At 51.6% G+C, this 21,692-nt stretch overlaps 1 protein-coding gene across 1 annotated transcript in view; it reads left to right on the top strand.

The window, feature by feature from the left end:
• Positions 1-406: 406 nt before the first annotated feature.
• The window catches only part of col6a3 (collagen, type VI, alpha 3), a 56,991-nt gene continuing 35,705 nt past the window's right edge, over positions 407-21,692 (top strand). The window contains 29 exon segments of the mRNA XM_030124364.1: positions 407-982; positions 1,221-1,820; positions 2,057-2,650; positions 2,889-3,488; positions 3,726-4,319; positions 4,558-5,157; positions 5,394-5,987; positions 6,226-6,825; positions 7,062-7,655; positions 7,894-8,493; positions 8,730-9,323; positions 9,562-10,145; positions 10,147-10,162; positions 10,399-10,992; positions 11,231-11,830; positions 12,067-12,660; positions 12,898-13,497; positions 13,734-14,024; positions 14,027-14,326; positions 14,565-15,164; positions 15,401-15,994; positions 16,233-16,637; positions 16,640-16,831; positions 17,068-17,661; positions 17,900-18,499; positions 18,736-19,152; positions 19,155-19,328; positions 19,567-20,166; positions 21,067-21,678. Coding sequence (XP_029980224.1) covers positions 460-982; positions 1,221-1,820; positions 2,057-2,650; positions 2,889-3,488; positions 3,726-4,319; positions 4,558-5,157; positions 5,394-5,987; positions 6,226-6,825; positions 7,062-7,655; positions 7,894-8,493; positions 8,730-9,323; positions 9,562-10,145; positions 10,147-10,162; positions 10,399-10,992; positions 11,231-11,830; positions 12,067-12,660; positions 12,898-13,497; positions 13,734-14,024; positions 14,027-14,326; positions 14,565-15,164; positions 15,401-15,994; positions 16,233-16,637; positions 16,640-16,831; positions 17,068-17,661; positions 17,900-18,499; positions 18,736-19,152; positions 19,155-19,328; positions 19,567-20,166; positions 21,067-21,678 — 14,860 coding nt within the window. The 5' untranslated portion in view covers positions 407-459.

Here is a 21,692-nt window from a genome sequence, read left to right as displayed (position 1 = left end):
CTGATAAGAGAGAAATGCAGAAGATAGCCCACGAGCCCACACATGCTGTGTCTGTGTCTGAGTTCAATGACCTCCCCAATGTCCAGCAGCAACTTCAGTCCTCTGTGGAGGCTGTGATTGTTGAGGTCACCCCAGAAACACCAACTGCACCTGGTACGTTACCAAGCGCTGAAGTCTTGCAGGCTCCACAGCCTACCTGACTTGCTTCAGTTACACTGAGATAGGGCAGGGATCAAGGGTGGCATTTGCTTAGCTCCACGGGTGCATGTCCAGAGGGATGGCGCTAGTGCGCTTTGCAAGCGCGTTAAGCTGAAGTAGGCCATAGTAGGCAGTCTTAGCAAGGGGTAGAAAAGTCTTGTTGTTTGACCTGTCTTCCTGTCTTTCCTCAGTTGACGCTCCCAAAAGGATATCGTATTCCTTCTGGATGGTTCTGATGCCACAAGGAATGGCTTCCCTGCCATGCGTGATTTCGTTGAGAGAGTGGTGGAAAAACTCAATGTAGGGGAAAACAAAGACCGTGTCTCTGTGGTCCAGTACAGCAGGGAGCCAGAGGTCCATTTCTATCTGAACACATACAACACCAGAGCTGATATTGTGGACACGGTCAGAGGGCTGAGACACAGAGGGGGCAGAACCCTCAACACCGGGGCCGCCCTCCAGTATGTCAGGGACAACGTCTTTACAAACTCCTCCGGGAGTCGGCGCCTGCAAGGCGTTCCACAGATGTTGATCCTGCTGAATGGTGGAAGGTCTTACGATAATGTCGATGCCCCAGCCTCTGCGCTCAAACAGCAGGGCATCGTTGTGATTGGCATTGGAGCGGGCAGGGCTGACAGTGCAGAGATGCAAAAGATATCATCTGACCCCACATACGCTCTATCAGTGTCTGAGTTGACTGACCTCCCCAGTGTCCACGAACAGCTCTCGTCTGTAATGAGCACAGTGCTGGTGCGGGCCACGCCCATCACACCAACAGTAACCGGTAAGAACGTGACCGCCTTTTACTTTTCCCTGATGGTGCTAGGACACAAGCTGAAGTGTGTTAATGTGTATTTCACCAGGTTTACATGGCAGCCAGTGCCACTTTGCTAGCGCAGCGGCCACAGCCATGGTAGAAAATAGATCGTAAAATGTGGAAGATAGCGTTCATCATCTGACTTTAAACAGGGGAAGCATTTGACAGGTGAAGCTTAACATGTCCCACGTCTTGTGTTCCCTAGCGGAGAGACAGCCCACAGGAAGGGATGTTGTGTTCTTGTTGGACGGATCGGATGGTACTAGAACCGAGTTCCCAGCTGTGCGAGACTTTGTCCAGAGAATGGTGGAGACACTCAGTGTGGATGACAGCAGAGACCGTGTGGCAGTGGTTCAGTACAGCAGAGACGCAGCTGTCCAGTTCTATCTGAACACTTACACCACAAAGGCCGAGATCCTTGACACTGTCAGAGGCTTGAGGCACAAAGGCGGAAGACCCCTCTACACCGGAGCAGCTCTCCAGTACGTGAGGGACAATGTCTTCACCGCCTCTGCCGGGAGCAGGCGCCTGGAGGGAGTTCCACAGGTGCTAATACTGCTAAGCGGCGCAAGGTCCGTCGACAGTGTCGATGCGCCAGCCTCTGCTCTCAAACAGCTGGGTGTCTTGACCTTTGCAATTGGAACCAGGAACGCTGATAAGAGAGAAATGCAGAAGATAGCCCACGAGCCCACACATGCTGTGTCTGTGTCTGAGTTCAATGACCTCCCCAATGTCCAGCAGCAACTTCAGTCCTCTGTGGAGGCTGTGATTGTTGAGGTCACCCCAGAAACACCAACTGCACCTGGTACGTTACCAAGCGCTGAAGTCTTGCAGGCTCCACAGCCTACCTGACTTGCTTCAGTTACACTGAGATAGGGCAGGGATCAAGGGTGGCATTTGCTTAGCTCCACGGGTGCATGTCCAGAGGGATGGCGCTAGTGCGCTTTGCAAGCGCGTTAAGCTGAAGTAGGCCATAGTAGGCAGTCTTAGCAAGGGGTAGAAAAGTCTTGTTGTTTGACCTGTCTTCCTGTCTTTCCTCAGTTGACGCTCCCAAAAAGGATATCGTATTCCTTCTGGATGGTTCTGATGCCACAAGGAATGGCTTCCCTGCCATGCGTGATTTCGTTGAGAGAGTGGTGGAAAAACTCAATGTAGGGGAAAACAAAGACCGTGTCTCTGTGGTCCAGTACAGCAGGGAGCCAGAGGTCCATTTCTATCTGAACACATACAACACCAGAGCTGATATTGTGGACACGGTCAGAGGGCTGAGACACAGAGGGGGCAGAACCCTCAACACCGGGGCCGCCCTCCAGTATGTCAGGGACAACGTCTTTACAAACTCCTCCGGGAGTCGGCGCCTGCAAGGCGTTCCACAGATGTTGATCCTGCTGAATGGTGGAAGGTCTTACGATAATGTCGATGCCCCAGCCTCTGCGCTCAAACAGCAGGGCATCGTTGTGATTGGCATTGGAGCGGGCAGGGCTGACAGTGCAGAGATGCAAAAGATATCATCTGACCCCACATACGCTCTATCAGTGTCTGAGTTGACTGACCTCCCCAGTGTCCACGAACAGCTCTCGTCTGTAATGAGCACAGTGCTGGTGCGGGCCACGCCCATCACACCAACAGTAACCGGTAAGAACGTGACCGCCTTTTACTTTTCCCTGATGGTGCTAGGACACAAGCTGAAGTGTGTTAATGTGTATTTCACCAGGTTTACATGGCAGCCAGTGCCACTTTGCTAGCGCAGCGGCCACAGCCATGGTAGAAAATAGATCGTAAAATGTGGAAGATAGCGTTCATCATCTGACTTTAAACAGGGGAAGCATTTGACAGGTGAAGCTTAACATGTCCCACGTCTTGTGTTCCCTAGCGGAGAGACAGCCCACAGGAAGGGATGTTGTGTTCTTGTTGGACGGATCGGATGGTACTAGAACCGAGTTCCCAGCTGTGCGAGACTTTGTCCAGAGAATGGTGGACACACTCAGTGTGGATGACAGCAGAGACCGTGTGGCAGTGGTTCAGTACAGCAGAGACGCAGCTGTCCAGTTCTATCTGAACACTTACACCACAAAGGCCGAGATCCTTGACACTGTCAGAGGCTTGAGGCACAAAGGCGGAAGACCCCTCTACACCGGAGCAGCTCTCCAGTACGTGAGGGACAATGTCTTCACCGCCTCTGCCGGGAGCAGGCGCCTGGAGGGAGTTCCACAGGTGCTAATACTGCTAAGCGGCGCAAGGTCCGTCGACAGTGTCGATGCGCCAGCCTCTGCTCTCAAACAGCTGGGTGTCTTGACCTTTGCAATTGGAACCAGGAACGCTGATAAGAGAGAAATGCAGAAGATAGCCCACGAGCCCACACATGCTGTGTCTGTGTCTGAGTTCAATGACCTCCCCAATGTCCAGCAGCAACTTCAGTCCTCTGTGGAGGCTGTGATTGTTGAGGTCACCCCAGAAACACCAACTGCACCTGGTACGTTACCAAGCGCTGAAGTCTTGCAGGCTCCACAGCCTACCTGACTTGCTTCAGTTACACTGAGATAGGGCAGGGATCAAGGGTGGCATTTGCTTAGCTCCACGGGTGCATGTCCAGAGGGATGGCGCTAGTGCGCTTTGCAAGCGCGTTAAGCTGAAGTAGGCCATAGGTAGGCAGTCTTAGCAAGGGGTAGAAAAGTCTTGTTGTTTGACCTGTCTTCCTGTCTTTCCTCAGTTGACGCTCCCAAAAAGGATATCGTATTCCTTCTGGATGGTTCTGATGCCACAAGGAATGGCTTCCCTGCCATGCGTGATTTCGTTGAGAGAGTGGTGGAAAAACTCAATGTAGGGGAAAACAAAGACCGTGTCTCTGTGGTCCAGTACAGCAGGGAGCCAGAGGTCCATTTCTATCTGAACACATACAACACCAGAGCTGATATTGTGGACACGGTCAGAGGGCTGAGACACAGAGGGGGCAGAACCCTCAACACCGGGGCCGCCCTCCAGTATGTCAGGGACAACGTCTTTACAAACTCCTCCGGGAGTCGGCGCCTGCAAGGCGTTCCACAGATGTTGATCCTGCTGAATGGTGGAAGGTCTTACGATAATGTCGATGCCCCAGCCTCTGCGCTCAAACAGCAGGGCATCGTTGTGATTGGCATTGGAGCGGGCAGGGCTGACAGTGCAGAGATGCAAAAGATATCATCTGACCCCACATACGCTCTATCAGTGTCTGAGTTGACTGACCTCCCCAGTGTCCACGAACAGCTCTCGTCTGTAATGAGCACAGTGCTGGTGCGGGCCACGCCCATCACACCAACAGTAACCGGTAAGAACGTGACCGCCTTTTACTTTTCCCTGATGGTGCTAGGACACAAGCTGAAGTGTGTTAATGTGTATTTCACCAGGTTTACATGGCAGCCAGTGCCACTTTGCTAGCGCAGCGGCCACAGCCATGGTAGAAAATAGATCGTAAAATGTGGAAGATAGCGTTCATCATCTGACTTTAAACAGGGGAAGCATTTGACAGGTGAAGCTTAACATGTCCCACGTCTTGTGTTCCCTAGCGGAGAGACAGCCCACAGGAAGGGATGTTGTGTTCTTGTTGGACGGATCGGATGGTACTAGAACCGAGTTCCCAGCTGTGCGAGACTTTGTCCAGAGAATGGTGGAGACACTCAGTGTGGATGACAGCAGAGACCGTGTGGCAGTGGTTCAGTACAGCAGAGACGCAGCTGTCCAGTTCTATCTGAACACTTACACCACAAAGGCCGAGATCCTTGACACTGTCAGAGGCTTGAGGCACAAAGGCGGAAGACCCCTCTACACCGGAGCAGCTCTCCAGTACGTGAGGGACAATGTCTTCACCGCCTCTGCCGGGAGCAGGCGCCTGGAGGGAGTTCCACAGGTGCTAATACTGCTAAGCGGCGCAAGGTCCGTCGACAGTGTCGATGCGCCAGCCTCTGCTCTCAAACAGCTGGGTGTCTTGACCTTTGCAATTGGAACCAGGAACGCTGATAAGAGAGAAATGCAGAAGATAGCCCACGAGCCCACACATGCTGTGTCTGTGTCTGAGTTCAATGACCTCCCCAATGTCCAGCAGCAACTTCAGTCCTCTGTGGAGGCTGTGATTGTTGAGGTCACCCCAGAAACACCAACTGCACCTGGTACGTTACCAAGCGCTGAAGTCTTGCAGGCTCCACAGCCTACCTGACTTGCTTCAGTTACACTGAGATAGGGCAGGGATCAAGGGTGGCATTTGCTTAGCTCCACGGGTGCATGTCCAGAGGGATGGCGCTAGTGCGCTTTGCAAGCGCGTTAAGCTGAAGTAGGCCATAGTAGGCAGTCTTAGCAAGGGGTAGAAAAGTCTTGTTGTTTGACCTGTCTTCCTGTCTTTCCTCAGTTGACGCTCCCAAAAAGGATATCGTATTCCTTCTGGATGGTTCTGATGCCACAAGGAATGGCTTCCCTGCCATGCGTGATTTCGTTGAGAGAGTGGTGGAAAAACTCAATGTAGGGGAAAACAAAGACCGTGTCTCTGTGGTCCAGTACAGCAGGGAGCCAGAGGTCCATTTCTATCTGAACACATACAACACCAGAGCTGATATTGTGGACACGGTCAGAGGGCTGAGACACAGAGGGGGCAGAACCCTCAACACCGGGGCCGCCCTCCAGTATGTCAGGGACAACGTCTTTACAAACTCCTCCGGGAGTCGGCGCCTGCAAGGCGTTCCACAGATGTTGATCCTGCTGAATGGTGGAAGGTCTTACGATAATGTCGATGCCCCAGCCTCTGCGCTCAAACAGCAGGGCATCGTTGTGATTGGCATTGGAGCGGGCAGGGCTGACAGTGCAGAGATGCAAAAGATATCATCTGACCCCACATACGCTCTATCAGTGTCTGAGTTGACTGACCTCCCCAGTGTCCACGAACAGCTCTCGTCTGTAATGAGCACAGTGCTGGTGCGGGCCACGCCCATCACACCAACAGTAACCGGTAAGAACGTGACCGCCTTTTACTTTTCCCTGATGGTGCTAGGACACAAGCTGAAGTGTGTTAATGTGTATTTCACCAGGTTTACATGGCAGCCAGTGCCACTTTGCTAGCGCAGCGGCCACAGCCATGGTAGAAAATAGATCGTAAAATGTGGAAGATAGCGTTCATCATCTGACTTTAAACAGGGGAAGCATTTGACAGGTGAAGCTTAACATGTCCCACGTCTTGTGTTCCCTAGCGGAGAGACAGCCCACAGGAAGGGATGTTGTGTTCTTGTTGGACGGATCGGATGGTACTAGAACCGAGTTCCCAGCTGTGCGAGACTTTGTCCAGAGAATGGTGGACACACTCAGTGTGGATGACAGCAGAGACCGTGTGGCAGTGGTTCAGTACAGCAGAGACGCAGCTGTCCAGTTCTATCTGAACACTTACACCACAAAGGCCGAGATCCTTGACACTGTCAGAGGCTTGAGGCACAAAGGCGGAAGACCCCTCTACACCGGAGCAGCTCTCCAGTACGTGAGGGACAATGTCTTCACCGCCTCTGCCGGGAGCAGGCGCCTGGAGGGAGTTCCACAGGTGCTAATACTGCTAAGCGGCGCAAGGTCCGTCGACAGTGTCGATGCGCCAGCCTCTGCTCTCAAACAGCTGGGTGTCTTGACCTTTGCAATTGGAACCAGGAACGCTGATAAGAGAGAAATGCAGAAGATAGCCCACGAGCCCACACATGCTGTGTCTGTGTCTGAGTTCAATGACCTCCCCAATGTCCAGCAGCAACTTCAGTCCTCTGTGGAGGCTGTGATTGTTGAGGTCACCCCAGAAACACCAACTGCACCTGGTACGTTACCAAGCGCTGAAGTCTTGCAGGCTCCACAGCCTACCTGACTTGCTTCAGTTACACTGAGATAGGGCAGGGATCAAGGGTGGCATTTGCTTAGCTCCACGGGTGCATGTCCAGAGGGATGGCGCTAGTGCGCTTTGCAAGCGCGTTAAGCTGAAGTAGGCCATGGTAGGCAGTCTTAGCAAGGGGTAGAAAAGTCTTGTTGTTTGACCTGTCTTCCTGTCTTTCCTCAGTTGACGCTCCCAAAAAGGATATCGTATTCCTTCTGGATGGTTCTGATGCCACAAGGAATGGCTTCCCTGCCATGCGTGATTTCGTTGAGAGAGTGGTGGAAAAACTCAATGTAGGGGAAAACAAAGACCGTGTCTCTGTGGTCCAGTACAGCAGGGAGCCAGAGGTCCATTTCTATCTGAACACATACAACACCAGAGCTGATATTGTGGACACGGTCAGAGGGCTGAGACACAGAGGGGGCAGAACCCTCAACACCGGGGCCGCCCTCCAGTATGTCAGGGACAACGTCTTTACAAACTCCTCCGGGAGTCGGCGCCTGCAAGGCGTTCCACAGATGTTGATCCTGCTGAATGGTGGAAGGTCTTACGATAATGTCGATGCCCCAGCCTCTGCGCTCAAACAGCAGGGCATCGTTGTGATTGGCATTGGAGCGGGCAGGGCTGACAGTGCAGAGATGCAAAAGATATCATCTGACCCCACATACGCTCTATCAGTGTCTGAGTTGACTGACCTCCCCAGTGTCCACGAACAGCTCTCGTCTGTAATGAGCACAGTGCTGGTGCGGGCCACGCCCATCACACCAACAGTAACCGGTAAGAACGTGACCGCCTTTTACTTTTCCCTGATGGTGCTAGGACACAAGCTGAAGTGTGTTAATGTGTATTTCACCAGGTTTACATGGCAGCCAGTGCCACTTTGCTAGCGCAGCGGCCACAGCCATGGTAGAAAATAGATCGTAAAATGTGGAAGATAGCGTTCATCATCTGACTTTAAACAGGGGAAGCATTTGACAGGTGAAGCTTAACATGTCCCACGTCTTGTGTTCCCTAGCGGAGAGACAGCCCACAGGAAGGGATGTTGTGTTCTTGTTGGACGGATCGGATGGTACTAGAACCGAGTTCCCAGCTGTGCGAGACTTTGTCCAGAGAATGGTGGACACACTCAGTGTGGATGACAGCAGAGACCGTGTGGCAGTGGTTCAGTACAGCAGAGACGCAGCTGTCCAGTTCTATCTGAACACTTACACCACAAAGGCCGAGATCCTTGACACTGTCAGAGGCTTGAGGCACAAAGGCGGAAGACCCCTCTACACCGGAGCAGCTCTCCAGTACGTGAGGGACAATGTCTTCACCGCCTCTGCCGGGAGCAGGCGCCTGGAGGGAGTTCCACAGGTGCTAATACTGCTAAGCGGCGCAAGGTCCGTCGACAGTGTCGATGCGCCAGCCTCTGCTCTCAAACAGCTGGGTGTCTTGACCTTTGCAATTGGAACCAGGAACGCTGATAAGAGAGAAATGCAGAAGATAGCCCACGAGCCCACACATGCTGTGTCTGTGTCTGAGTTCAATGACCTCCCCAATGTCCAGCAGCAACTTCAGTCCTCTGTGGAGGCTGTGATTGTTGAGGTCACCCCAGAAACACCAACTGCACCTGGTACGTTACCAAGCGCTGAAGTCTTGCAGGCTCCACAGCCTACCTGACTTGCTTCAGTTACACTGAGATAGGGCAGGGATCAAGGGTGGCATTTGCTTAGCTCCACGGGTGCATGTCCAGAGGGATGGCGCTAGTGCGCTTTGCAAGCGCGTTAAGCTGAAGTAGGCCATAGTAGGCAGTCTTAGCAAGGGGTAGAAAAGTCTTGTTGTTTGACCTGTCTTCCTGTCTTTCCTCAGTTGACGCTCCCAAAAAGGATATCGTATTCCTTCTGGATGGTTCTGATGCCACAAGGAATGGCTTCCCTGCCATGCGTGATTTCGTTGAGAGAGTGGTGGAAAAACTCAATGTAGGGGAAAACAAAGACCGTGTCTCTGTGGTCCAGTACAGCAGGGAGCCAGAGGTCCATTTCTATCTGAACACATACAACACCAGAGCTGATATTGTGGACACGGTCAGAGGGCTGAGACACAGAGGGGGCAGAACCCTCAACACCGGGGCCGCCCTCCAGTATGTCAGGGACAACGTCTTTACAAACTCCTCCGGGAGTCGGCGCCTGCAAGGCGTTCCACAGATGTTGATCCTGCTGAATGGTGGAAGGTCTTACGATAATGTCGATGCCCCAGCCTCTGCGCTCAAACAGCAGGGCATCGTTGTGATTGGCATTGGAGCGGGCAGGGCTGACAGTGCAGAGATGCAAAAGATATCATCTGACCCCACATACGCTCTATCAGTGTCTGAGTTGACTGACCTCCCCAGTGTCCACGAACAGCTCTCGTCTGTAATGAGCACAGTGCTGGTGCGGGCCACGCCCATCACACCAACAGTAACCGGTAAGAACGTGACCGCCTTTTACTTTTCCCTGATGGTGCTAGGACACAAGCTGAAGTGTGTTAATGTGTATTTCACCAGGTTTACATGGCAGCCAGTGCCACTTTGCTAGCGCAGCGGCCACAGCCATGGTAGAAAATAGATCGTAAAATGTGGAAGATAGCGTTCATCATCTGACTTTAAACAGGGGAAGCATTTGACAGGTGAAGCTTAACATGTCCCACGTCTTGTGTTCCCTAGCGGAGAGACAGCCCACAGGAAGGGATGTTGTGTTCTTGTTGGACGGATCGGATGGTACTAGAACCGAGTTCCCAGCTGTGCGAGACTTTGTCCAGAGAATGGTGGACACACTCAGTGTGGATGACAGCAGAGACCGTGTGGCAGTGGTTCAGTACAGCAGAGACGCAGCTGTCCAGTTCTATCTGAACACTTACACCACAAAGGCCGAGATCCTTGACACTGTCAGAGGCTTGAGGCACAAAGGCGGAAGACCCCTCTACACCGGAGCAGCTCTCCAGTACGTGAGGGACAATGTCTTCACCGCCTCTGCCGGGAGCAGGCGCCTGGAGGGAGTTCCACAGGTGCTAATACTGCTAAGCGGCGCAAGGTCCGTCGACAGTGTCGATGCGCCAGCCTCTGCTCTCAAACAGCTGGGTGTCTTGACCTTTGCAATTGGAACCAGGAACGCTGATAAGAGAGAAATGCAGAAGATAGCCCACGAGCCCACACATGCTGTGTCTGTGTCTGAGTTCAATGACCTCCCCAATGTCCAGCAGCAACTTCAGTCCTCTGTGGAGGCTGTGATTGTTGAGGTCACCCCAGAAAACACCAACTGCACCTGGTACGTTACCAAGCGCTGAAGTCTTGCAGGCTCCACAGCCTACCTGACTTGCTTCAGTTACACTGAGATAGGGCAGGGATCAAGGGTGGCATTTGCTTAGCTCCACGGGTGCATGTCCAGAGGGATGGCGCTAGTGCGCTTTGCAAGCGCGTTAAGCTGAAGTAGGCCATAGTAGGCAGTCTTAGCAAGGGGTAGAAAAGTCTTGTTGTTTGACCTGTCTTCCTGTCTTTCCTCAGTTGACGCTCCCAAAAAGGATATCGTATTCCTTCTGGATGGTTCTGATGCCACAAGGAATGGCTTCCCTGCCATGCGTGATTTCGTTGAGAGAGTGGTGGAAAAACTCAATGTAGGGGAAAACAAAGACCGTGTCTCTGTGGTCCAGTACAGCAGGGAGCCAGAGGTCCATTTCTATCTGAACACATACAACACCAGAGCTGATATTGTGGACACGGTCAGAGGGCTGAGACACAGAGGGGGCAGAACCCTCAACACCGGGGCCGCCCTCCAGTATGTCAGGGACAACGTCTTTACAAACTCCTCCGGGAGTCGGCGCCTGCAAGGCGTTCCACAGATGTTGATCCTGCTGAATGGTGGAAGGTCTTACGATAATGTCGATGCCCCAGCCTCTGCGCTCAAACAGCAGGGCATCGTTGTGATTGGCATTGGAGCGGGCAGGGCTGACAGTGCAGAGATGCAAAAGATATCATCTGACCCCACATACGCTCTATCAGTGTCTGAGTTGACTGACCTCCCCAGTGTCCACGAACAGCTCTCGTCTGTAATGAGCACAGTGCTGGTGCGGGCCACGCCCATCACACCAACAGTAACCGGTAAGAACGTGACCGCCTTTTACTTTTCCCTGATGGTGCTAGGACACAAGCTGAAGTGTGTTAATGTGTATTTCACCAGGTTTACATGGCAGCCAGTGCCACTTTGCTAGCGCAGCGGCCACAGCCATGGTAGAAAATAGATCGTAAAATGTGGAAGATAGCGTTCATCATCTGACTTTAAACAGGGGAAGCATTTGACAGGTGAAGCTTAACATGTCCCACGTCTTGTGTTCCCTAGCGGAGAGACAGCCCACAGGAAGGGATGTTGTGTTCTTGTTGGACGGATCGGATGGTACTAGAACCGAGTTCCCAGCTGTGCGAGACTTTGTCCAGAGAATGGTGGACACACTCAGTGTGGATGACAGCAGGGACCGTGTGGCAGTGGTTCAGTACAGCAGAGACGCAGCTGTCCAGTTCTATCTGAACACTTACACCACAAAGGCCGAGATCCTTGACACTGTCAGAGGCTTGAGGCACAAAGGCGGAAGACCCCTCTACACCGGAGCAGCTCTCCAGTACGTGAGGGACAATGTCTTCACCGCCTCTGCCGGGAGCAGGCGCCTGGAGGGAGTTCCACAGGTGCTAATACTGCTAAGCGGCGCAAGGTCCGTCGACAGTGTCGATGCGCCAGCCTCTGCTCTCAAACAGCTGGGTGTCTTGACCTTTGCAATTGGAACCAGGAACGCTGATAAGAGAGAAATGCAGAAGATAGCCCACGAGCCCACACATGCTGTGTCTGTGTCTGAGTTCAATGACCTCCCCAATGTCCAGCAGCAACTTCAGTCCTCTGTGGAGGCTGTGATTGTTGAGGTCACCCCAGAAACACCAACTGCACCTGGTACGTTACCAAGCGCTGAAGTCTTGCAGGCTCCACAGCCTACCTGACTTGCTTCAGTTACACTGAGATAGGGCAGGGATCAAGGGTGGCATTTGCTTAGCTCCACGGGTGCATGTCCAGAGGGATGGCGCTAGTGCGCTTTGCAAGCGCGTTAAGCTGAAGTAGGCCATAGTAGGCAGTCTTAGCAAGGGGTAGAAAAGTCTTGTTGTTTGACCTGTCTTCCTGTCTTTCCTCAGTTGACGCTCCCAAAAAGGATATCGTATTCCTTCTGGATGGTTCTGATGCCACAAGGAATGGCTTCCCTGCCATGCGTGATTTCGTTGAGAGAGTGGTGGAAAAACTCAATGTAGGGGAAAACAAAGACCGTGTCTCTGTGGTCCAGTACAGCAGGGAGCCAGAGGTCCATTTCTATCTGAACACATACAACACCAGAGCTGATATTGTGGACACGGTCAGAGGGCTGAGACACAGAGGGGGCAGAACCCTCAACACCGGGGCCGCCCTCCAGTATGTCAGGGACAACGTCTTTACAAACTCCTCCGGGAGTCGGCGCCTGCAAGGCGTTCCACAGATGTTGATCCTGCTGAATGGTGGAAGGTCTTACGATAATGTCGATGCCCCAGCCTCTGCGCTCAAACAGCAGGGCATCGTTGTGATTGGCATTGGAGCGGGCAGGGCTGACAGTGCAGAGATGCAAAAGATATCATCTGACCCCACATACGCTCTATCAGTGTCTGAGTTGACTGACCTCCCCAGTGTCCACGAACAGCTCTCGTCTGTAATGAGCACAGTGCTGGTGCGGGCCACGCCCATCACACCAACAGTAACCGGTAAGAACGTGACCGCCTTTTACTTTTCCCTGATGGTGCTAGGACACAAGCTGAAGTGTGTTAATGTGTATTTCACCAGGTTTACATGGCAGCCAGTGCCACTTTGCTAGCGCAGCGGCCACAGCCATGGTAGAAAATAGATCGTAAAATGTGGAAGATAGCGTTCATCATCTGACTTTAAACAGGGGAAGCATTGACAGGTGAAGCTTAACATGTCCCACGTCTTGTGTTCCCTAGCGGAGAGACAGCCCACAGGAAGGGATGTTGTGTTCTTGTTGGACGGATCGGATGGTACTAGAACCGAGTTCCCAGCTGTGCGAGACTTTGTCCAGAGAATGGTGGACACACTCAGTGTGGATGACAGCAGAGACCGTGTGGCAGTGGTTCAGTACAGCAGAGACGCAGCTGTCCAGTTCTATCTGAACACTTACACCACAAAGGCCGAGATCCTTGACACTGTCAGAGGCTTGAGGCACAAAGGCGGAAGACCCCTCTACACCGGAGCAGCTCTCCAGTACGTGAGGGACAATGTCTTCACCGCCTCTGCCGGGAGCAGGCGCCTGGAGGGAGTTCCACAGGTGCTAATACTGCTAAGCGGCGCAAGGTCCGTCGACAGTGTCGATGCGCCAGCCTCTGCTCTCAAACAGCTGGGTGTCTTGACCTTTGCAATTGGAACCAGGAACGCTGATAAGAGAGAAATGCAGAAGATAGCCCACGAGCCCACACATGCTGTGTCTGTGTCTGAGTTCAATGACCTCCCCAATGTCCAGCAGCAACTTCAGTCCTCTGTGGAGGCTGTGATTGTTGAGGTCACCCCAGAAACACCAACTGCACCTGGTACGTTACCAAGCGCTGAAGTCTTGCAGGCTCCACAGCCTACCTGACTTGCTTCAGTTACACTGAGATAGGGCAGGGATCAAGGGTGGCATTTGCTTAGCTCCACGGGTGCATGTCCAGAGGGATGGCGCTAGTGCGCTTTGCAAGCGCGTTAAGCTGAAGTAGGCCATAGTAGGCAGTCTTAGCAAGGGGTAGAAAAGTCTTGTTGTTTGACCTGTCTTCCTGTCTTTCCTCAGTTGACGCTCCCAAAAAGGATATCGTATTCCTTCTGGATGGTTCTGATGCCACAAGGAATGGCTTCCCTGCCATGCGTGATTTCGTTGAGAGAGTGGTGGAAAAACTCAATGTAGGGGAAAACAAAGACCGTGTCTCTGTGGTCCAGTACAGCAGGGAGCCAGAGGTCCATTTCTATCTGAACACATACAACACCAGAGCTGATATTGTGGACACGGTCAGAGGGCTGAGACACAGAGGGGGCAGAACCCTCAACACCGGGGCCGCCCTCCAGTATGTCAGGGACAACGTCTTACAAACTCCTCCGGGAGTCGGCGCCTGCAAGGCGTTCCACAGATGTTGATCCTGCTGAATGGTGGAAGGTCTTACGATAATGTCGATGCCCCAGCCTCTGCGCTCAAACAGCAGGGCATCGTTGTGATTGGCATTGGAGCGGGCAGGGCTGACAGTGCAGAGATGCAAAAGATATCATCTGACCCCACATACGCTCTATCAGTGTCTGAGTTGACTGACCTCCCCAGTGTCCACGAACAGCTCTCGTCTGTAATGAGCACAGTGCTGGTGCGGGCCACGCCCATCACACCAACAGTAACCGGTAAGAACGTGACCGCCTTTTACTTTTCCCTGATGGTGCTAGGACACAAGCTGAAGTGTGTTAATGTGTATTTCACCAGGTTTACATGGCAGCCAGTGCCACTTTGCTAGCGCAGCGGCCACAGCCATGGTAGAAAATAGATCGTAAAATGTGGAAGATAGCGTTCATCATCTGACTTTAAACAGGGGAAGCATTTGACAGGTGAAGCTTAACATGTCCCACGTCTTGTGTTCCCTAGCGGAGAGACAGCCCACAGGAAGGGATGTTGTGTTCTTGTTGGACGGATCGGATGGTACTAGAACCGAGTTCCCAGCTGTGCGAGACTTTGTCCAGAGAATGGTGGACACACTCAGTGTGGATGACAGCAGGGACCGTGTGGCAGTGGTTCAGTACAGCAGAGACGCAGCTGTCCAGTTCTATCTGAACACTTACACCACAAAGGCCGAGATCCTTGACACTGTCAGAGGCTTGAGGCACAAAGGCGGAAGACCCCTCTACACCGGAGCAGCTCTCCAGTACGTGAGGGACAATGTCTTCACCGCCTCTGCCGGGAGCAGGCGCCTGGAGGGAGTTCCACAGGTGCTAATACTGCTAAGCGGCGCAAGGTCCGTCGACAGTGTCGATGCGCCAGCCTCTGCTCTCAAACAGCTGGGTGTCTTGACCTTTGCAATTGGAACCAGGAACGCTGATAAGAGAGAAATGCAGAAGATAGCCCACGAGCCCACACATGCTGTGTCTGTGTCTGAGTTCAATGACCTCCCCAATGTCCAGCAGCAACTTCAGTCCTCTGTGGAGGCTGTGATTGTTGAGGTCACCCCAGAAACACCAACTGCACCTGGTACGTTACCAAGCGCTGAAGTCTTGCAGGCTCCACAGCCTACCTGACTTGCTTCAGTTACACTGAGATAGGGCAGGGATCAAGGGTGGCATTTGCTTAGCTCCACGGGTGCATGTCCAGAGGGATGGCGCTAGTGCGCTTTGCAAGCGCGTTAAGCTGAAGTAGGCCATAGTAGGCAGTCTTAGCAAGGGGTAGAAAAGTCTTGTTGTTTGACCTGTCTTCCTGTCTTTCCTCAGTTGACGCTCCCAAAAAGGATATCGTATTCCTTCTGGATGGTTCTGATGCCACAAGGAATGGCTTCCCTGCCATGCGTGATTTCGTTGAGAGAGTGGTGGAAAAACTCAATGTAGGGGAAAACAAAGACCGTGTCTCTGTGGTCCAGTACAGCAGGGAGCCAGAGGTCCATTTCTATCTGAACACATACAACACCAGAGCTGATATTGTGGACACGGTCAGAGGGCTGAGACACAGAGGGGGCAGAACCCTCAACACCGGGGCCGCCCTCCAGTATGTCAGGGACAACGTCTTTACAAACTCCTCCGGGAGTCGGCGCCTGCAAGGCGTTCCACAGATGTTGATCCTGCTGAATGGTGGAAGGTCTTACGATAATGTCGATGCCCCAGCCTCTGCGCTCAAACAGCAGGGCATCGTTGTGATTGGCATTGGAGCGGGCAGGGCTGACAGTGCAGAGATGCAAAAGATATCATCTGACCCCACATACGCTCTATCAGTGTCTGAGTTGACTGACCTCCCCAGTGTCCACGAACAGCTCTCATCTGTAATGAGCACAGTGCTGGTGCGGGCCACGCCCATCACACCAACAGTAACCGGTAAGAACGTGACCGCCTTTTACTTTTCCCTGATGGTGCTAGGACACAAGCTGAAGTGTGTTAATGTGTATTTCACCAGGTTTACATGGCAGCCAGTGCCACTTTGCTAGCGCAGCGGCCACAGCCATGGTAGAAAATAGATCGTAAAATGTGGAAGATAGCGTTCATCATCTGACTTTAAACAGGGGAAGCATTTGACAGGTGAAGCTTAACATGTCCCACGTCTTGTGTTCCCTAGCGGAGAGACAGCCCACAGGAAGGGATGTTGTGTTCTTGTTGGACGGATCGGATGGTACTAGAACCGAGTTCCCAGCTGTGCGAGACTTTGTCCAGAGAATGGTGGACACACTCAGTGTGGATGACAGCAGAGACCGTGTGGCAGTGGTTCAGTACAGCAGAGACGCAGCTGTCCAGTTCTATCTGAACACTTACACCACAAAGGCCGAGATCCTTGACACTGTCAGAGGCTTGAGGCACAAAGGCGGAAGACCCCTCTACACCGGAGCAGCTCTCCAGTACGTGAGGGACAATGTCTTCACCGCCTCTGCCGGGAGCAGGCGCCTGGAGGGAGTTCCACAGGTGCTAATACTGCTAAGCGGCGCAAGGTCCGTCGACAGTGTCGATGCGCCAGCCTCTGCTCTCAACAGCTGGGTGTCTTGACCTTTGCAATTGGAACCAGGAACGCTGATAAGAGAGAAATGCAGAAGATAGCCCACGAGCCCACACATGCTGTGTCTGTGTCTGAGTTCAATGACCTCCCCAATGTCCAGCAGCAACTTCAGTCCTCTGTGGAGGCTGTGATTGTTGAGGTCACCCCAGAAACACCAACTGCACCTGGTACGTTACCAAGCGCTGAAGTCTTGCAGGCTCCACAGCCTACCTGACTTGCTTCAGTTACACTGAGATAGGGCAGGGATCAAGGGTGGCATTTGCTTAGCTCCACGGGTGCATGTCCAGAGGGATGGCGCTAGTGCGCTTTGCAAGCGCGTTAAGCTGAAGTAGGCCATAGTAGGCAGTCTTAGCAAGGGGTAGAAAAGTCTTGTTGTTTGACCTGTCTTCCTGTCTTTCCTCAGTTGACGCTCCCAAAAAGGATATCGTATTCCTTCTGGATGGTTCTGATGCCACAAGGAATGGCTTCCCTGCCATGCGTGATTTCGTTGAGAGAGTGGTGGAAAAACTCAATGTAGGGGAAAACAAAGACCGTGTCTCTGTGGTCCAGTACAGCAGGGAGCCAGAGGTCCATTTCTATCTGAACACATACAACACCAGAGCTGATATTGTGGACACGGTCAGAGGGCTGAGACACAGAGGGGGCAGAACCCTCAACACCGGGGCCGCCCTCCAGTATGTCAGGGACAACGTCTTTACAAACTCCTCCGGGAGTCGGCGCCTGCAAGGCGTTCCACAGATGTTGATCCTGCTGAATGGTGGAAGGTCTTACGATAATGTCGATGCCCCAGCCTCTGCGCTCAAACAGCAGGGCATCGTTGTGATTGGCATTGGAGCGGGCAGGGCTGACAGTGCAGAGATGCAAAAGATATCATCTGACCCCACATACGCTCTATCAGTGTCTGAGTTGACTGACCTCCCCAGTGTCCACGAACAGCTCTCGTCTGTAATGAGCACAGTGCTGGTGCGGGCCACGCCCATCACACCAACAGTAACCGGTAAGAACGTGACCGCCTTTTACTTTTCCCTGATGGTGCTAGGACACAAGCTGAAGTGTGTTAATGTGTATTTCACCAGGTTTACATGGCAGCCAGTGCCACTTTGCTAGCGCAGCGGCCACAGCCATGGTAGAAAATAGATCGTAAAATGTGGAAGATAGCGTTCATCATCTGACTTTAAACAGGGGAAGCATTTGACAGGTGAAGCTTAACATGTCCCACGTCTTGTGTTCCCTAGCGGAGAGACAGCCCACAGGAAGGGATGTTGTGTTCTTGTTGGACGGATCGGATGGTACTAGAACCGAGTTCCCAGCTGTGCGAGACTTTGTCCAGAGAATGGTGGAGACACTCAGTGTGGATGACAGCAGAGACCGTGTGGCAGTGGTTCAGTACAGCAGAGACGCAGCTGTCCAGTTCTATCTGAACACTTACACCACAAAGGCCGAGATCCTTGACACTGTCAGAGGCTTGAGGCACAAAGGCGGAAGACCCCTCTACACCGGAGCAGCTCTCCAGTACGTGAGGGACAATGTCTTCACCGCCTCTGCCGGGAGCAGGCGCCTGGAGGGAGTTCCACAGGTGCTAATACTGCTAAGCGGCGCAAGGTCCGTCGACAGTGTCGATGCGCCAGCCTCTGCTCTCAAACAGCTGGGTGTCTTGACCTTTGCAATTGGAACCAGGAACGCTGATAAGAGAGAAATGCAGAAGATAGCCCACGAGCCCACACATGCTGTGTCTGTGTCTGAGTTCAATGACCTCCCCAATGTCCAGCAGCAACTTCAGTCCTCTGTGGAGGCTGTGATTGTTGAGGTCACCCCAGAAACACCAACTGCACCTGGTACGTTACCAAGCGCTGAAGTCTTGCAGGCTCCACAGCCTACCTGACTTGCTTCAGTTACACTGAGATAGGGCAGGGATCAAGGGTGGCATTTGCTTAGCTCCACGGGTGCATGTCCAGAGGGATGGCGCTAGTGCGCTTTGCAAGCGCGTTAAGCTGAAGTAGGCCATAGTAGGCAGTCTTAGCAAGGGGTAGAAAAGTCTTGTTGTTTGACCTGTCTTCCTGTCTTTCCTCAGTTGACGCTCCCAAAAAGGATATCGTATTCCTTCTGGATGGTTCTGATGCCACAAGGAATGGCTTCCCTGCCATGCGTGATTTCGTTGAGAGAGTGGTGGAAAAACTCAATGTAGGGGAAAACAAAGACCGTGTCTCTGTGGTCCAGTACAGCAGGGAGCCAGAGGTCCATTTCTATCTGAACACATACAACACCAGAGCTGATATTGTGGACACGGTCAGAGGGCTGAGACACAGAGGGGGCAGAACCCTCAACACCGGGGCCGCCCTCCAGTATGTCAGGGACAACGTCTTTACAAACTCCTCCGGGAGTCGGCGCCTGCAAGGCGTTCCACAGATGTTGATCCTGCTGAATGGTGGAAGGTCTTACGATAATGTCGATGCCCCAGCCTCTGCGCTCAAACAGCAGGGCATCGTTGTGATTGCATTGGAGCGGGCAGGGCTGACAGTGCAGAGATGCAAAAGATATCATCTGACCCCACATACGCTCTATCAGTGTCTGAGTTGACTGACCTCCCCAGTGTCCACGAACAGCTCTCGTCTGTAATGAGCACAGTGCTGGTGCGGGCCACGCCCATCACACCAACAGTAACCGGTAAGAACGTGACCGCCTTTTACTTTTCCCTGATGGTGCTAGGACACAAGCTGAAGTGTGTTAATGTGTATTTCACCAGGTTTACATGGCAGCCAGTGCCACTTTGCTAGCGCAGCGGCCACAGCCATGGTAGAAAATAGATCGTCAAATGTGGAAGATAGCGTTCATCATCTGACTTTAAACAGGGGAAGCATTTGACAGGTGAAGCTTAACATGTCCCACGTCTTGTGTTCCCTAGCGGAGAGACAGCCCACAGGAAGGGATGTTGTGTTCTTGTTGGACGGATCGGATGGTACTAGAACCGAGTTCCCAGCTGTGCGAGACTTTGTCCAGAGAATGGTAGAGACACTCATTTTGGATGACAGCAGAGACCGTGTGGCAGTGGTTCAGTACAGCAGAGACGCAGCTGTCCAGTTCTATCTGAACACTTACACCACAAAGGCCGAGATCCTTGACACTGTCAGAGGCTTGAGGCACAAAGGCGGAAGACCCCTCTACACCGGAGCAGCTCTCCAGTACGTGAGGGACAATGTCTTCACCACCTCTGCCGGAAGCAGGCGCCTGGAGGGAGTTCCACAGGTGCTAATACTGTTAAGCGGCGCAAGGTCCGTCGACAGTGTCGATGCACCAGCCTCTGCTCTCAAACAGCTGGGTGTCTTGACCTTTGCAATTGGAACCAGGAACGCTGATAAGAGAGAAATGCAGAAGATAGCCCACAAGTCTAATTTTGCCTTTTCTGTTAATCGCTTTATTGACCTTCCCATTGTCCAGCAACAATTTAAGTCCTCTGTGGAGGCTGTGATTGTTGAGGTCACCCCAGAAACCCCAACTACATCTGGTATGTTTTCAAGCTTTTTCTGTTAGTTACTAGAATTAAATTGTTGTTGAACATATGAACTGAAGAGAAGGAACGTTATGGATGAATCATCTTGTAGCAGATTTTATTTTTTCCCTACAGATACAGAAACAAATAAATGTACACTTATTTATCCTTTTTAAGTTATTAACAATCATTTTTTGCATTTTTTGTTAAATTTTTTTTTTTTTTTTTTTTTTAACTAAAATCATGAAAATTTTTTTTACTAATAATGTCAATGTACCTTAATCTAATGAATTTTTTAGGGAAACATTGAGTATTACATATTTTCAAATATCATTTTTTATGTCTGAGGTTTCTTTAACAAAGTCACAACTCATCAGGTTAATGCCCAATTATGTACATGTTCAATATTTTTCAAGTTTTATTAAGTACTGTTTCCCAGTAAATTTTAATACAGTGTCTCCATTTTTCCATACACCTTTCACATTCTTTCTCCTATTCTTTCAATCATCTTCAATGCACTAAGGCCTTTAATTTTACATGTTCACATCTATTTCAGCCTTTTTTCATCCAGGTAGGGGAATTCTTTTTTACAATATTTTTTCCCACATATGTAAAACACAGTGAAGGGGTACCCAGATAGTAGAACATGTAGATCACGTACCACATATTCATTCAACCTGGGTTCTTTGTGTAATTTCACCTTTCTAATCTTCTTTGTTTGAATGATGCATTGAATGATATACTGTTGAATTCATCATTTTTATTTTGTGTGTTTTTTCAAAAGATGTTCAACCAATCCAGCAAAGCAAGATTCCCTCTTGTCTTTTTTTACTGAATGAGTTTCATTGCATTACACCGCATAAGAAACAACACTATTGCTTCAGAAGATAATCCTATGTTTTCTCTCTCTTTCAGCTGAGAAACAAGGTCCTCGAAAGGATGTTGTTTTCCTTGTTGATGGATCTGATGGCGTTGGACTGGAATTCCCCATCATCCAGGAGTTTATTCGCAGGGTTGTGGAGAGTCTCAGTGTAGGTGAAGATAAGATCCGTATTGGTGTGGTCCAGTATAGTGACCGTCCCCAGGCTGACATCGACCTGAACTCACATACAACCAAGGAAGGTGTCTTAAGTGCTGTCAGAAGATTGAGGCATAGAGGAGGACGACAACGTAACCTTGGTCAAGCACTGGAGTTTCTCCGTCAAGACTTTCTAACAACAGCTCGTGGTAGTCGAAGGCAAGATGGTGTCCCGCAGTTTGTAATTGCTGTCTCCAGTGGGCCCTCCACAGATGACATCACTCGTGCAGCTACTTCACTCAAGCAGTCTAGAGTACTTCCATTCAGCATTGGGACCAGGGATGTGAACCCTACAGAGCTCCGTGTGGTGTCATATGTACCCAACTATGCCTACACTGTGGATGACCTACCTGGCTTGTACACAGTCCAAGAGAATCTAATCACCACTCTTACTGAGTTGTCTGATGACGAAATTGCTGGAATGCGTCCGGTATTCCCAGACTACGAAGGTAATTTGTTAGCA

This window comes from Sphaeramia orbicularis, chromosome 21 (assembly GCF_902148855.1).
Source record: "Sphaeramia orbicularis chromosome 21, fSphaOr1.1, whole genome shotgun sequence".
Classification (NCBI taxonomy): domain Eukaryota; kingdom Metazoa; phylum Chordata; class Actinopteri; order Kurtiformes; family Apogonidae; genus Sphaeramia; species Sphaeramia orbicularis.
The sequence above is the reverse complement of the archived record's forward strand: the minus strand, read 5'-3'. Positions and strand labels throughout refer to the sequence as shown.